Source organism: Oryzias latipes, chromosome 11 (assembly GCF_002234675.1).
Source record: "Oryzias latipes chromosome 11, ASM223467v1".
In the NCBI taxonomy this organism is placed as follows: Eukaryota; Metazoa; Chordata; class Actinopteri; order Beloniformes; family Adrianichthyidae; genus Oryzias; species Oryzias latipes.
The window spans coordinates 17325058-17341803 of NC_019869.2; the positions used below are offsets into that span (position 1 = coordinate 17325058).

Here is a 16746-nt window from a genome sequence, read left to right on the forward strand (position 1 = left end):
AACGCCCACTTCCGGTTTTGAACAGGAAGTCGTGTACCTACAACAGCGGGGCATTGATTTCTCCCGCAACAATAAAGGGGGTGAGATTGAACCACTTCTTTAAAAAATAAGGGGAAAATACCTGCTGTTGAAACAGCTACACAGAAATACTGTTGGTGGCCATGCTATCGGATGCAGGTGAATTTCGCACACCGCTACATGCTAAATGCTAACTGACAGACGAACTTGTTGTTGTTGTTTGTTTGGTGGTGGTGAAGAGCTGGATTTGTACATCACCACCACCTGTGCTGATTTACAAACCAAATTAGTGATTGATTCTATTGCATGGTATTGATTATGCAGACGTTTTATCCATAAAATCCGCGGCCTATTTCGAACCAAGCAGTGTTGAAGTGCCTTCTGTAACACAAGCTGCATGTCATTGAAACTGTAGACTGCCCCGGGAACGCCTCTGGGGCTAGGAGAGCGAGGAAGAGGAGCTCCGGGGAGTCTCCGTGGGAGGGTCAGACCCTGCGCTCCTCAAGGAGACAGAAACGGACCAACAACCCTCCATCTGGTCAGGTGAGCTGGTTTCCTGCCTTTTAAACCAACCCTTTATCAAACCCTGTATCTAAACTCAGATTACACGTTAAACAAAAACAACAACAACAACAAAACCTAATAGATTAAAATACCCCTTTGCTCCCCCCAAATGACATTTTTAAAAATTATTTTTGGACCAGATCCTGTTACTTGCAAGCCAATAGTCTTAAATATGTTGCCTTAATTTCTTATGGCCATAAAAATTGATTTGTCTCATTCTAGACAGAACCCCCCCTTATTTGTATTAATGTTTAAAAAAATCTATCTATAAAAAAGTGTAACATACAATGTTACACTTTAACATACTATAACACTTTAAAATGCAGCCATGCTCTCTTTTTGTTGCATGCAGCTTTTGCGTGTTGAAACTGCAATGATTATACATTTGCGTAAAGGGTTTAGGGGCTTTATCATTTAATTAAAGAATATTGAGAACTCTAAATAGTTCAAATAAGGTGTAACAACTGAAACATCAAAACCACATCATAGCTGTCATACCCAATAAGAAATTAATTTTTATTTTTTGCAATTAATATCTATTGGCTGAGAATGTTCTCTTTGATTTCTAGAGTAAAAGAAAAGCCACAGACACCGAGGAAGAAGATGATCAGTCTGAGAAGAAGTACAGAAAATGCGAGAAGGCTGGATGCTCTGCTGTGTACCCCGTTTGTTTTGCAAGTGCATCAGAAAGGTATGGAAACAGGTTGAGGATTTTCTTTTGTTTGTTTACTTATGATTGTCAGTCACAGTGACGGCACTTCTCTGCAAGGTGTGCAAAAAATGGATACACATCGCGCTGGTATCATCTGTCGTGCGGCGAGCATTTCTGTAACGAGTGTTTTGATCACTACTACAGAAGGTAAGTTATTACAAGTATTGAGCAGATAAGTCTGTGGTTATATGTGGCTTTTCTGGATTCTGAATTTCCTGCCATATTTTATTAATGTAATAATCCATCCCCTCTATGGCAGCCATAAAGATGGCTATGAGACCTTTGCCGAATGGAAGAAGGTGTGGACTAGTAACGGGAAGAGTGAGCCCAGTCTAAAAGCCTTCATGGCAGATCAACAGCTGCCATTCTGGGTTTGTGCAGAGCTCTTTCATTGATCTAATGAGGATCAAACTTTAGCTTCCACTAAATAATTTACATTTTGTCCACACAGGTTCAGTGCACTAAGCCAGACTGCAGGAAATGGCGCCAACTGACTAAGGAGGCCCAACTTACTCCAGCACTAGCAGAAACGTACCGCTGTGGAATGAAGTACAACAACATTAAAGTAACCCGGAAGAAAAAAGACAGACATTTGATCAGACTTTTCAATTTTACATTGATTTTTGACAAATCTCTTCTAACAGAGTGAGGGACCAGACCAGTGCTCCCAGCCAGAGGACTTGGTGAGAATATGTGTACTGTTTATTATTTAATTTCGGTTGTTTTGCAACCGAAATTAACAGTAAAATTTATACAAATGATTTTTGACAAACATTTCAACAGTTTTCCGATCATTAATAATTGCACCCCAGTTGTTTTTTTTTTATCTACTGGTGGACTTTAAGCAGATGCTATTCTAATGGAAAAGCAGTGGATGACACAAAATGTAATTTAAATTAGTTTTATGTAGTATATATCTACTTTTAGTTGTGACAAAAATGTTTTTCCACCACCTGCTCTGTTTGCCTTTGAGCCTTGAAACAAAAATCTTACATGATCAGAAATTCCTCATTCGGAGTCATATCCTCTTAGCCTGTAAGCTCACCTGTTTCGAGCTTCTTTTTACTTTTAAAAACACAAACGCTTGTTTCTGTCAATCTGGTTGCTTGTTTCTCCTTCAAGATCTGGCAACAGTGATCTCATTCCCACAGAGAGTGGCCGAGGTCAGCGACAGCTGGTGGCATTCCATGCTGATTTTGCCGCCGTTGCTTAAAGAAAGCCCTGCCAGCCCCTTCCTTGCTGCCTACTATCCTGACTGTGTGGGAATGAGTCCGCCGGGCTCTTCCAGTTCCGCGTCGTCCTCCGAGCTGAAGGCGGACGCCCACAGAGCTGTGCACCCACAGAGTGAGTTTGTGAAGGCAGCAGAACAGGGTGCTTTGTGCAAGATGTTTGCACAATGTAATGTGAAACAGTAGTTCTGTTTTTTCTCTCTCAGTTTCAGGCCTCTCTCAGTACTTTCAGCCATTCTACCAGCCTAATGAGTGTGGGAAGGCGTTGTGTGTGCGTCCGGACATGATGGAGCTGGATGAGCTGTACGAGTTTCCAGAATTTTCCAGGGATCCCACGATGTATCTAGCTCTGCGTAATCTTATTTTGGCCTCCTGGCACAGGAACTGCAAGGTAAACGGCAGACCCATGTGACTGTTTAATTAAATAACAGCTGTGAGAAAAATCCTGTTTTCCTCTTGAAAAATTAAAACTTTTCTGTTGTGTTTCTCTAAAGAAAGTCCTAACTTCTGAGAAATGCTCTCAGCACATCATCGTTCGGGGTTTGGTGCGCGTGCGCTGCGTGCAGGAGTTGGACCGTGTGCTTCATTTCATGACGAGAAAGGGCCTCATCAACACTGGTGTGCTGAGAGTGGAACGGCCTCTGCTTCCTGAAGGATATCGCTCGGTGAGTCTGTCCTCCGGCATTTGCAAGTAACACAGCTCCCTGTTTCTACCTAAAACTTAAACGTGGTAATTTATAATTTTAGCTCTACTTACTCTTGTTTTTTTGTTTTTTTCTGTTTACAGAAGAACGTTATTATTATCGGTGCTGGGGCCGCAGGACTGGCTGCTGCGCGGCAGCTTCAAAACTTCGGCACTGCAGTAAAATTGTTCAATGTTCTTGGCACATTGCCACCTCTTTTTTCTGTCAGTCCCACTAAAATGCGTTGGTTTGTAGGTGGTGGTGCTTGAAGCAAGGGACAGGATTGGTGGCCGGGTATGGGATGATACCTCTTTAGGCGTCATGGTGGGTCGAGGCGCTCAGATTGTCAATGGATGTGTCAACAACCCCATTGCACTCATGTGTGAGCAGGTAAACGCCGATGTGCTCAGTTGTCATTTTCCAAACCGATCAGAGGTATTAAGTGTGCTCTTATCTGCAGATGGACATCAAGATGCATAAACTCGGGGAACGATGTGAACTGTTTCAAAAGGGCGGTCAGGCTACTGACCCCACCATCGACAAGCGCATGGACTTCCACTTCAACGCCATCCTGGATGTGGTATCAGAATGGAGGAAAGACAAGTCACAGAGCCAGGACACACCACTTGGAGGTGCTATAACTCAAACTTATTATTTAATAATTTGCTATGATTACATTGAAGAAGCACATGAGAAACACTCAGAGGAGCAGCTAATCAAACGAGTTGTGAAACATCTTCTAAATCAGTTTCAGCTTTTCTAAAGATCGTAAACCAGATATATAGGAATCCTCACAGACAGGCTGTTCTGTCATACATTTGTTTTATTCCCACAGAAAAGGTTCAGGAGGTAAAGAAAAACTTTCTCCAGGAGTCTGGGATGCAGTTCAGTGAACTGGAGGAGAAAGTGTTACAGTTTCATCTCAGTAATCTGGAGTTTGCTTGTGGAAGCACGTTAGACAAGGTGTGAGAAACGATATCATTTATTTTTCTCAAATTCTGTTTGTCACAGTTAAAGCCTAAAATCTGATCATGTGCGACGTCAAAACCACACAGATGTTAAAATAGAGGTGGTGTCCTGCAAAAAACGGAAAAATGTTAGTCTATTTTCTATTTAAATAAACTGAATATACTTGACATAGGACCTTTTTATTTTCAATGAGCTAAAATAACTTTTTTTTTTTTTTTTTTAGAATATATGACAGTATTGCAAACTTGACTTAATTTTTTTATCTAACCAAAAATACAAAAAATATAGTTTTTATAGTTTTATAGTTTTGCATTTATAGTTTTAATGCAAATATCAAATAATTTGCAGTATAAATAAATGAAGTAACTTTCTAATAATAGGATAAATAGAAATCTGATTAATAACAAAATGGACAAGAGGTTAAATATAACTAAAACTACTAAAAATAACATAAAAAATGTTAAAACATTTAAAACTCTTTGCAATTAAAAAACCTTTTAGCCAAAAACCATTTATTACTTCTCATCTACTTTAACACTTCAGCTCTCTTTTAAAATCTAACGGGGCATGGCTCCAAGCACCAAGCTCTGGTTTGATTTTTTTTCTTTAAATCTTGTCATTTTCATATCTGACATTTTTTACTTTTTGAATAAAATGTTGCCAGTTGCAAAATAGAAATGTAAGTTACAGAATGTTCTGTCTGATATGGTAAATTGGTTGTTTGAAAGGATTTTTCCGTGTTTTTGTGTTTGTAGGTGTCTGCACGATCCTGGGACCACAATGAATTTTTTGCTCAGTTCTCAGGAGACCACACTTTACTCACTAAGGGCTACTATGTTTTACTGCACAAGCTGGCCGAGGCCCTGGACATCTGCACAAACTGTCCGGTTTGTCGCTCCATATCACGCAATCTAGATCTAAATTTTGTTTTGATGATAGCTAAATTGTAAGGCCTAAATCTCATAGTTTCAACGAATTGATCTTATTTGTATTTTGTCTGTGTTAAACCAGGTTCAGGCTATTGATTACTCAGGTGAAACTGTTAAGGTTATATCCTCTAATGGTTCCCAGTGGACAGCGCAGAAGGTAAAAAAAACAAAACAAACAAAACGGGATTTGACAATTTTTTTTTCCCCCCGCTGAGTTGGTTCTGTGTTTCTTTTCTTTAAAGGTTCTTGTTACGGTCCCGTTGATTTTACTTCAGAAGAACCTCATTCATTTCAATCCCCCTCTTCCTGAGAGAAAACTCAAAGCAATCCACAGTTTAGGAGCTGGTATTATAGAGAAGGTATTTGGGCTGTCTTATCGCTTCAGGGATGGTTTTGTTTGAGTGGAAGGGAAAAACAAAAGCTTATTTTGTCCCTGAAATTATTCAAGTGTTGGAAAACCTTTCCTTTAGATTGCTCTTCAGTTCCCGTGTCGATTTTGGGACAAAAAGATTCAAGGGGCAGATTACTTTGGGAACATCCCGCCAGTTCCTGAAAAGAGAGGCATGTTCAGTGTCTTCTATGATCTGGATCCTCAGGTTGGTTCATTTTTTTTACCTGAATCGTTGAAAAAATGATTATTGCTGCCATTATTCTCTAACTATAAAGCTTTGACTGGAAAAGGATGCAAAAAACACATTTCAAATAAAAATAGTAAACCTATTCTTTTTTTGAATATGTTTGAACTTTTTCTTTCTAGATGATGAAGAAAACATTTTATTTCACCGTGCTGTCTGATCTAATGAACTTATGTTGTAATTTTTGATTGTGAATGTATACATTTTTGCTCAGTTTTACTTTTCTTTTTAATAAAGATAAGGATATTCCTTCAGTTAGAGGTACTTAATGCACCCTAAGGTTGAATAATATTAAAAACAAGTTTATTTGGATGGAAATATTGTTTTACTGGCATATTTTTTTTTTATATACTTGATCTGAAACTAAATTAGGTGCACAGTTTTGAAAGGATCGTGTGACATTTTTTCCATTCATAATTTTGTTGGAAGATACTTGTGTTTAAGAAGCTACTTATTTTTTATTAACAGATTTTGTCTAAGGACTTCTAGAATAAAATTAATCCTTTTAATTCTCTTTAAAAAAAAACTTTTCATGCAAACTTCCTGAAAATACAAAAACTCCATAAATTGCCACTGAGACGTACGCATAAGGCGGTAAAAAAGCCTCCAGAGAAATGCTGTAATTAAAGAGAGGTTTCTATTGTTTGCAAACAGGGAAAGAACGCTGTGCTGATGTCCGTCATTTCTGGTGATGCTGTCGCCGCCGTTCGGGACATGGAGGAGAAGGACGTGGTCAATGAGTGCATGAAGGTTTTGCGAGAGCTTTTCAAAGAGCAGGTAAGCATGTGAACAAAACTCTCCCTCTGATTTACATTGACTTCTTATTCATCATTCAATTAGAGGAAATTTCTATCCGTTTACTGTCATATTTAGCATATTTTCACAGCACACATTGCACAGGATATGGGATGTTTAGGATGAGTTTCAGTGATGCAGACACTTGTGTTATAGTAACACCTCAGATAATTACTTGCATAAAAATGAGAGTAATATTAATCACATTTACTTGTTACCACCCTCTGCACAGAACTATCCTGCAGAAACAAAAATAACATTACTTTATATAGAATTGTTTATCTTACATTTGACTTGTGTTTTTGAAACCTTGTCCAGGAGGTTCCAGAACCTGTCAATTATTTTGTCACACATTGGAGCAAAGACGTGTGGTCCCAGATGTCTTACAGCTTTGTGAAGACAGGGGGCAGCGGAGAGGCCTATGACATCCTGGCTGAAGATGTGCAGGGAAAAGTCTTCTTTGCTGGAGAGGTGAGGCTGCTTTTCTCTGCACCTAGTTTGACCTCATGTTCTACAGAAGTTAAGCTTTCTGTATTTATCGGTTTTGAGCAGGGATCTTCCAGACATCGCATCTCCTAATTCCCTGTTGGACAAGAGATCAAAACTTTTAATTTTATTGTCTGAAATTCAGTTTTTGTTTCTACAGTTTTGTGGAGCTTAATTTAGTATTGTTTCATTGTCTCCCATGTTTAGTTATTGACTCTTGTGCCCAAACAAAAAAAACATTTTTCAAAGTACCAACATGGTGCTTATTTTTCCCACGTTTGTACTAAAAACACACTTCCAAATGCAGATGATTTGGTTGAACCATCATCTCTCCGAAACTAAAGAAACGGAATCATCTTTTAACTTTCCAGATAAACTGCTCCTTCAGTCAGTTAACCATGGCCTTCCTCCTTTAAACATGAAACGTAATAACAGAATGAACCAAATGTAAATCAACTGTGACAAAAAAGAATGTAAAGCCTGTTTTTGCACAGGTGAAAAGAAAAGCTCAGACTTTAAAAAATAAATAAAAAAGATAGCTGAAAATCAGCTTGGTTTTGTTTATTTAATAGATAAAATGGAAAAAGTGAGGAATGACGTGGTTTAAAGTCTTACTCCAATCGTGTTTTATTCTATTTTAAAAGCATTTCCAGTGGTCTTTTTAATTATGATTATGCCGTTTTTATCCAAAATCCAAAAACCTGTACCGTTTTCTAGGACATAGTGTCTGCAGAGCGGCAGTAGTTTATCAGAAATTCACCTCTGAGAGTGGGTCTTTAAACAGGTTTTGGACATGTTATTTAGTCCAAATATAGGACTAAATATGCTGATGAAGAGAAGGTGACAACAACTTTTTTACATTGTGCTGTCGTTTTTTTGTTGTTGCAAAAAGTGTTTGTCAGTCACCAGTTCTGCAAGTTACCATTTATAATTGTAAATTTTTTTATACACATAAAACTGGACAGTCTGAAAAATGTTACACATTTAAAAATATATATATATTTACCAGGCGACCAACCGACACTTCCCTCAGACTGTGACGGGGGCTTACCTCAGTGGGGTCAGAGAGGCCAGCAAGATGACTGCTGTGTAAGCTGACGGCCCCCACGCCTCTCGCAAACACCAGCGCGGACTTACGGGTCACACAGACCAACACACTGCAAACCAGCTGGCACTACCTTACCCAAACCGTTCCACCTGCAGTTACTGCAGCAGCTGATCAGGAAAATGCGGATAGACTTTTTCCAGTGGCTGAGTCCAGCGGGTTTTTTCCAGACCTGGCTCTACTTACTGAACATGAGAACTCGAAGTGTTATTCTATTTGGAACAAAGTTTATCAGGTAAACTTTACACATGCAGCTCAGTCTGGTCATCTTTACTCAAAAATCAGGACTCTTTTTGTCAATTAAATTATATTTGTAATACCTAAATGTGTGATGAAACTTCAACTGTTCCACTTTTTAGGATTCATGAATAGTTTGTAAGCTCCTAATCATAGTTGTGAATTGTCTGCATATGCATAGATTTAATTAGAACATGTGATCCTAAAGATTAAAAGCCTTTTTTTTTTGTCAGTCATTGACCAAGGATTACATATTTTACAAGTGTACCTTTTGGGGTAAATGTGTTGGGTTAGTAGTGAATGCTGATACAATAGGAGTAGATGGGGTACATCTGAAGTAGCACTTTGCATTTAGAACAAGAAAAAATAATAATTAAGTACCAGAAAAAAACTTGATAGCAGAAAAGTATGGAAAAAAAATATAGTTGGGAAGAAGTGACAGCTGGAAAGACAAACAAACCAAACAGCCATTTAGAGAAGGGAAATGTTTGCTTATAATTTATTAAACTTATAGGAGTTATGCAGTTGAGCAAACGCATAACCAATTTTTCACTTTCTGTGATTACCTTTGATTGAGGCTTAATGTTTGTGTTTTTGTCTTTGTCAGTGCATTTACATGGCTCTGTTCTGTTAGTGTGACACGGTGTATTTATCAGAAGTGTGCGTGTATGTGTGCAATAAACTGAGCTGTTAACTGCCACTATCCATTTGTTTTCTTTACATCATTAAATCAGAATTTGGTAACCTGCATTTGAGTTTGTTGATCTATTGGGTTCGGGCTAGACATTTTGAACCAGTTATGAACTATAATATACGTTAAATAGAGTAATTTTACAGTAGTTCAAAAGTTGGAGCCATCAGACCTCACTGCTCAGAATGAGTTGTGGGAACAGAGGCGATCGACTTCAGCAATTCTCAAGTGTCAATTTTCAAACAACCTTTTAACCAAAAATCAAACCAAGCAGGCAGCATGAATAGCAAGAATCCTCGTTTACAAAGGTATAATTTCATCAGTAATGTGTCTGGTTTTTAAAAAAACACAACACTGAAATACTTTAGATAACCAAAAATATGCCTTCAAGAACCTGGATTGTAACCAGTTCCAAAGTTTAAAAACAAATATTCTGCCCTTTTCATTGATCACGTGACAAATTTCCCTTTCCCTTTGGTCATTTGAATTTATCTTTTAAGAATGGATGTGCTGGGTAAAATACCAATTATTATTTAAAATGTACTATTTTTTATTTAAAGTGAAAGCTGTGAAATATTGTTCAGAAAGTCTTAAGTCTGCATTGTATAAGTAGAAAGTAGAGTAGATTTTTGTTGTTGACATGGAGCTATCTTGTACATTCTGTGGGACTCAAGAAGAAACCATTTATTATCGGTTTGTGGACTGTATACATACAAATATGTTTTTGGAGGAAGTGGGAAATTATATTGGAAATAATATAATAAATATAAAATTATTGGACAAAGAAATTATTCTGGGATACCCTAATGACAGTGTATCTACCATAATATCAATGATTGTATCTTTATTACACAGTTGTTTTTTTATGTATTATTAGCAAAATTCCATATTTATAAAACCAAATGGTCTAACTCCAAACCTAAATTCCAGCATTTTTTAAATTAAATCAATCAGTACTGTAACATTATCAAACAAAAGGCAGTTCGAACTAATTTGATTTTTGAAATATGTCAAATGTATTAAACCTCAAAGGTTTTTGAATTTATGTTTCTTTTTCTCATATATTGTTCATGTATGTGTATATCAATATCATTTTATTTTATTTTCGTTTCTTCTGCAATGTGTACACATTTCAGTTCCCCCGAGACATTCACTATGTTGTTGTATTATGTTGTTTGTCAATAAAGTCTCAAAGAAAAAAACCCCGGATTAAATCAAACTAGACTTAAAAAGCCAGTTCACTTAAACTAGCCAGTTTAACTGTTTTTATGGAAACCATAATATTGGCTCTTGGTCGCTTTAATCGTTAGCTAAAGTTGAAATTAGCCGAAAAGCACTATTTTGTTTCACGATAAAACATACTGGCAAGCTAACTTGCTAACCGGAAGCAGACAAAGCTAATCACAATCTGGTTCTGGAGCACAGATATCTGACACTGCCCGACAGAATGGACTGCGGTACCGCCGATCTACACGCTAACTTGGCGCACCAGTCTTCAGGTAACTCCCGGGAATTTACTCCAAAAGCAAAACGTAACAAAATCTGGGTTACATCTTGGAAACGAACAAGCAACAGAATAAGCCATAAGCTAACACAGCAGCAACGTTAGCTTTAGTTTAAACGTGGTAACGACAATGCACCGCCGCAGCTCTAGCTTCAATAAAGAAAATCTTCAAAATCATCAATTCCTTTGAGGATTTTGATGACTTTGATGAGTTCCTTTCAAAGTGTTTGAAGGAACTTTACGACCCTTATAGTTTAATTGCAATAAATTTAAAATGGAATAAAATAGAAAAATGTAGAAACCCAATTTTATTATATTAGTCAACCCACACTAACTCATACTGTCGATAAACTAGTAAGAGTAATTAGTCAGTGTTTTGGACTGATACCAGGCCAGAATCAATTTATAAATAAAGTTTCTATTTTCAGTGTTTTTTCTTCTAATGGACGGATAAATAAAGGTGTATGTGGAGGTTATTTACTCACACCACGGTCCCCACTATGATTTTGACCCACTGATGAAAATTGCGTATTTTGTGTTTTTAACATGTTCTTGTGACATTTTCTCATGATGGAGCACATATATGAAGAATATCAAACATAGAATTGCATTTCTGAGTATTTCTTTATTCAAATCATTGTGAATCAGGAGCAGACGGAAAAATTTCATCAGTAAAACCTTGTAGGTATGACATAGAACCTACAACGGCGAGTAACAGGCTCCCTGCTCCATTCCGATGCACCCGCTTGTAGACGAATCGTTCCATGCACATATTTTGTTTTCCCTCGTCTGAGCTGTCGTCTGGCTCAAAACTGTACAGCTGGATAGCTTGCCATTTTTGTTGCACTGCTAATGTTGTGTTGGGGGGTGTGAGAGCCTGTAAGTTAGTGGGAGATGGTGCAAACAAAGGGATAATGGGAAATGGGGTTGAGCTTACTTTTTCAGAGGCGATTTTCTGAAAAACTACTGCTACTCTGCAGAAACCATATCCTAGAAAACAACACAGTTTTTTGTTTGTTTTTTCGGCTAAAAACGTCATAATCAACATTAAAAGGCCACTGAGGACACTTTTACAATAGATAAAAAGATGATTGAAGTGGGACTTTAATCACTTTGTCCTTAGTTGGTGGTGTGGAGGACACCCCTCCCGAGGCATTATAGTGATAGTGGAAAGAAAGAAAGAAAGAAAGAAAGAAAGAAAGAAAGAAAGAAAGAAAGAAAGAATGAGAGAAATTAAGACAGAACCAGGACTGTGATAGCAAAACTTACCTTCCATCCCTGAGCACAAGTGCTAAACAGGTCACTACATTACCTAATCTTAAGTGAAATAAATGACTTTTAAGCTATATAATGAATAACAAACACAGTGTTAGTAGGATTTAGTCTCTACACACTAAAACAATATTGTGAAATGGACAAAAATTACTTGCCAGTAATTTGCTTTGTTTGTGGCCAATCAGGGCCAGACAGTTCTGGCTCAGACGACGAGGAGCTCATCCCCCTGGCGAAGCTTCTGAAGAAAAGAAATGGTAAAGAAAAAGAGGCACAGGATAGCCACCAGACGACCCCCAGATCCAGCACAAAATCCAAAAGAAAAGAAGGTGAAAACAAAAATAAATCATGTCTTTATTGTAATGTTATTATGCCGTTTCTGGTTCCTACGTATGTTAAAACACAAATACACAACATATGCAGATCATAGTGAGAAGAAGTGTTGGGTAACACAAAATAGCCAACCTTTAGATTGGATTTGTTTATTTTAGAAGGAATAAAGCTCTTCTCTGTTTTTTTTATAAATACAAACATAATTACATAATGATGAAAAGCAATGTTATTTTAGACTTAGGGTTGTGTTAATTCATCTAAAAAATCAAACAATTATGTTCTTAACCAAAAAACAGTCAAATTATGTTCAAATTTGTATGTTTTCATCTTTTTTCATAGCTTCAGACAACTCCTCGGACGATGAGCCGCTGATAAATAAGAAAAAGGATTTTTCACCAGCAGCGGAAGACAAAAAGGAAAATACCCCCCCTAAATCTTATGGCACAACCAACAAGAATGCAGGTTGCTGGACCTAAATCGATCACAGTGCCGCTGTGCTTTCTTATTTGTGCCTTTAGTAACTAAAAATGTTTTTCGTTAATGTGACTGCTTCAGATTCCAACGCAGAGGATGACTCAGATAGTGAGCCTTTGATAAAAAAGGCGAAAGGGCGCACCAGAAGGCCTAAAAAGAAGACCAGCTCAGTGACGCCGAGGAAATCTGCTGGCAGAAAGCGGAAAGGTGAGTTTGTTTTTTCTACATAGATATGTCCAAAGGCGTGCTAGCTGTTATTTATTTTTTATTTTTGTGCAGTGTCACAGTCAAATGATGAGTGCTCTGACGATGATGAGCCTTTGAGTGAAACTGCCAAAAAACGGAGGTCACAGCCTAAGAGGAAGAAATCTTCAAAGGCATCTGATAAAACAACCCCACTTATTAAATCAAAGAGGAACACAGGAAAGAAAAGCAGTAAGGCAACGGTCCCTTTTTACTTAGAAAAAGCTTTCTCTAAAAATGCTAACTTCTTCAATTTTTTGGTTTCAGTTAATTATGTGGAGACATCCACAGACCATAGCTCAGATGAAGAGCAAGTCGTAAGTGTAAAGAAGAAAGCGGCACCGAAACAGCAGAAGTCGTCGCCCAAAAAGAAAACGACAACAAAACAAAAAGGTTAGTTACTGGAAGGTGGATTGTTTTCTGTTCAACTTTACGAAATAAAATATCAATTTTAGAACAGGTCAAGTAGTAACTTCTCGATTCTTTTAAGATCCTTCATCTGCAGAAAACAGCTCAGATGAGGATGATGTTTCCCTGGCAAAACTTGTTGCCAAAAAGAGAAATACTGTGAAAAGAAACGCAAAGAAGAGTTCTGCATCTCCAGGCAGGCCAGCAAAAAAGAAGCCAGGTAGGTTCCTTGTGATTTGAACCAGATCAAACATTTCACGAGTTTGCCACTTTAAACCGAATGAGACATTTTAGAGACTTGCTGCTCTGTCTTTTTGTTTGCAGAGGTCAGAGATGAAACCTCGGATGATGAGCCTCTAATTAACATTGTGAAGAAGAGCACAGGGAGAAACAGCAAAAAGCCTGTAAAGAAAGAAGGCAAAACTCCTAGAAAGCAGAGAAATGTGGCTGCGACAGGTAATGTTTTTCTGTTGTGACACTGATTTAGTGGATAATCTCTTTAGACTTTTATTTCTTTAAATAATTAAGCCTTAAATTTCTCTCATGTATTGTTCAGAACTTCCTTTGACCAGATCTAAATGCTTAGATGAAATAATAACAGACTTAAGCACAAAATAAAAACATTCCTACTGAAGTTAAATGAAAATATTCCTTTTATTCTGGTATTGTTTTCATTGACTCCATGCTGTGGGGCAGTGGTAAATAGGAATACAATAGAAAAAAAAAGACTGCTGGAAAATGTTTTAACATTTTTTAAATTATCAACCTTATTGGGCAGAATCTAAGGAGGATAAGACTGCCCACTACACTGCCACCACCATGTTTCACCTGGGTTTCTAAGGACATCCTCTTCTTTCATCCCTACAACAAAAGCAACCTTTGTGTTTACAATAAGAGGGCTTTTAGTGCAGTTATATGCTACATTTAGAATGACTTTTCTACAGTGTAGTGTAGTAAAGTTTGGTCTTGTCACAAATTAAAATACATTTGATTTTATCAATATTTAGTTTTCTGTGGCTCTTCTTGTTGCACTTAGAGACCAAACCTTTATCAAAATTGTGGAATGGAACTTTATGAAAAATATAGTAAGAATAAAATTAAATTTAGTAATAAAAAAAACACATTTTACATTTTTTTAGAGAGTTGAAATAAATTGGATTTAATGTCATGTTAAATGGAGTTACAGAGACCTGAGTGAAAACGAGATGATCAGTACAAACTGAATTTGAGTTTAATCCAATAGAATGATGTAAAACTTAATAGGATTTGACTGAACTTTAATAAACCGATCTAAGTTTAGGAAATGTCTTCAAGTCAATAACTGATTACAGATCATCACAGAATGTAGTGAATGCTACATTAATCACTTTCTTTTAAAAATTGCTACGCTTTTCTGTTTTTATTTGTTTAGAAATTATGAATAATACTTTTTAGAGTATTTTTCAATTCTTTCTGTACATGTATGCAGACTTTATGTCCAAAAATGTGGCATAAATACCCCCCCCCCCCCCCATGTTTTTAGACGTTTCAGGCAGGATTTCAGATGATGAATCTTTGTCACAAGTTCCTAAGCATCCACAAGTGACCAAATCCGTACGGGTTCTACTGAAGAGATGTGATGCTGAAGACACCAGGCCAACAGCAAGTCGGAAAAGAACTCAAACAGGTTTCTCTTTCATACTTGTCTCTATTGGCTCTGCAGCACAGTTTCAATGGGACTGACTATGTTGTTGTCCTTTACAGCGCAAAGGCAGAAGGCTGACAAATCGCCGCAGGAAAGCTTAGGTTCAGATGAATCATCAGCAGAATAACCACATGAAGCTGGCATCTGAAAAAGCTTCATAAAACACAACCTGGACCCTGTTGGTTTTTAATTTAAGTTTTAAAAAAAGTGTGTTTTATATGCATGAAACAGTACAAAGTCATTACATTCTTGTTCTTAGATATGGGACCAAATGTTGCAGAGTTCCTCAAAGCTTTTTAACAGTCTTTGATTCCCCCCCCCCAATAAATATGTCCACACACCTTTTTTAGCTTTGTCTTCTGGTTTACTGTTTTCAGTTTTTTAAGAAAATGACATAAAAAAAACTTGTAAATGAAATGTTTTGCTTTATTGTTTGCATGCAAGTCTGAACATGTTCTGTGCTGACATTAAAGTTTTACTGTGACATTCAGATTTGACCAGACTTCTTGTGTCTCAGCTGGATATCCAACCTGCCACAAAAGCTGTTTGCTTAGGGGGTCGTTTATGATGTGACAACACTTGAATCCTGTTTTGGCATCTCTGCCCAGGAGTTTAATGTCCTTTTCACATCCCTCACATGATCAATAAACCCACAATAAGTACTATCACCTCTGAGTCTCACCAAGACCCCTACCAAGTATTGAGACAGTAATTTACCACATAAGCTCTGGATAGCTACATCTCCATCTGCTCTCATAAAATCTAGTTGTTTTTTCTCTCCATTCATCCTCTCAACCATTTAGTCCCTTTCGGGGCTGCCGGAGCCTATCCTGGCCATTTGTGGACGAAGACAGGAGATATCCTGGACAGGTCGCCAGTCTGTTGCGGGCCACAATCACACACCCATGCACACTCACATTCACACCTATAGGGGCAATTTAGAGTAACCAATTAACCTATAAAGCATGTTTTTGGATGGTGGGGGGAAGCCAGAGTCCCCGGAGAAAACCCACGCATGCACGGGGATAACGTGCAAAGAAAAGTCCCCCATTGCCACTTAAAACCGAATGAGACATTTTAGAGACTTGCTGCTCTGTCTTTTTGCAGAGGTTTCAGGTTCCCCAGCCGGGACTTGAACGGGGGGCATTAGTCCCATGGCTTGCTAAACAGGAAATGATGATTACTTAGATACATATTCTGAACTGGACTTGTACCCTGTGTACAGAGGGAAAAAGAGGACATATGTACTGGGAGTACAAGTTAAGACTCTAGCTGCTGTAATTAGAAAAGGATGTAGTTTGAGCTTGAAAATCACAAAATGATATTATTTTCAAAGAGAATAAAAGTGGTCCAAGTACATAACCAAGTGGGACACCATGGCTAACTGGTTTATTAAAAAGAAACACAATTTTTGCCAACTCAGTGCAGCATTTTTGCACTCATCAGAGTTCTCCAGTCTGAGAAAGAGGATGTTGTGGTCTATGGTGTCAAGTTCCACCATTTATATTTAATAAAACCAACAGAGAAGTTAAATTATCAATAAACATTTAATTTGTAACTGTAACTTATGCTGGTTCAGTGTTCATGTGTCCCAGTAGTTTTCAAAAGAGCTTTTTCTAAACATTTTATGGTTAAGGGGTAGATAATTTTGGATTTAAAAATGGGATAAAACAACAGATTTAATAATAGGCTTTTCGCCCTCCAAAAGTCATATTTCTGCTTTTTTAAACCATGTGAGACACAACCCAAAACATAATGATATTTTTATTTGGTCT

General features: G+C 37.5%; 2 protein-coding genes across 2 annotated transcripts; both read left to right on the forward strand.

Annotated features, from left to right (window-relative positions):
- The first annotated feature begins 39 nt into the window (after positions 1 to 39).
- Positions 40 to 9106, forward strand: kdm1b (lysine demethylase 1B). The gene is made up of 21 exons (XM_011481023.2): positions 40 to 177; positions 434 to 561; positions 1152 to 1273; positions 1352 to 1441; positions 1554 to 1665; positions 1746 to 1859; positions 1939 to 1977; positions 2446 to 2638; positions 2730 to 2914; positions 3018 to 3188; positions 3311 to 3385; positions 3462 to 3596; positions 3667 to 3838; positions 4042 to 4169; positions 4931 to 5062; positions 5187 to 5261; positions 5347 to 5463; positions 5575 to 5700; positions 6394 to 6516; positions 6853 to 7005; positions 8030 to 9106. The coding sequence occupies exons 1-21, from the start codon at positions 162 to 164 to the stop codon at positions 8111 to 8113; spliced, it is 2490 nt and encodes an 829-aa protein (XP_011479325.1). The 5' UTR covers positions 40 to 161; the 3' UTR covers positions 8114 to 9106.
- A 1167-nt stretch (positions 9107 to 10273) lies between these two features.
- Positions 10274 to 15461, forward strand: LOC101172344 (nucleolin 2). Its single transcript, XM_004074083.4, has 10 exons — positions 10274 to 10552; positions 12018 to 12158; positions 12502 to 12624; positions 12718 to 12843; positions 12916 to 13071; positions 13147 to 13272; positions 13370 to 13507; positions 13612 to 13743; positions 14810 to 14953; positions 15031 to 15461. Exons 1-10 carry the CDS (start codon positions 10501 to 10503, stop codon positions 15096 to 15098), a joined length of 1206 nt encoding a protein of 401 aa, XP_004074131.1. The 5' UTR covers positions 10274 to 10500; the 3' UTR covers positions 15099 to 15461.
- Positions 15462 to 16746: the final 1285 nt, after the last annotated feature.

Coding starts and splice junctions, on each gene's coding strand:
- kdm1b (XM_011481023.2), top strand. Junction 3,189..3,310: donor TTCCTGAAGGATATCGCTCG/GTGAGTCTGTCC, acceptor TTCTGTTTACAG/AAGAACGTTATTATTATCGG. Junction 6,517..6,852: donor GAGAGCTTTTCAAAGAGCAG/GTAAGCATGTGA, acceptor AACCTTGTCCAG/GAGGTTCCAGAACCTGTCAA.
- LOC101172344 (XM_004074083.4), top strand. CDS start 10,501: ATGGACTGCGGTACCGCCGATCTACACGCTAACTTGGCGCACCAGTCT. Junction 12,844..12,915: donor TGCTGGCAGAAAGCGGAAAG/GTGAGTTTGTTT, acceptor ATTTTTGTGCAG/TGTCACAGTCAAATGATGAG. Junction 13,072..13,146: donor GAACACAGGAAAGAAAAGCA/GTAAGGCAACGG, acceptor TTTTGGTTTCAG/TTAATTATGTGGAGACATCC.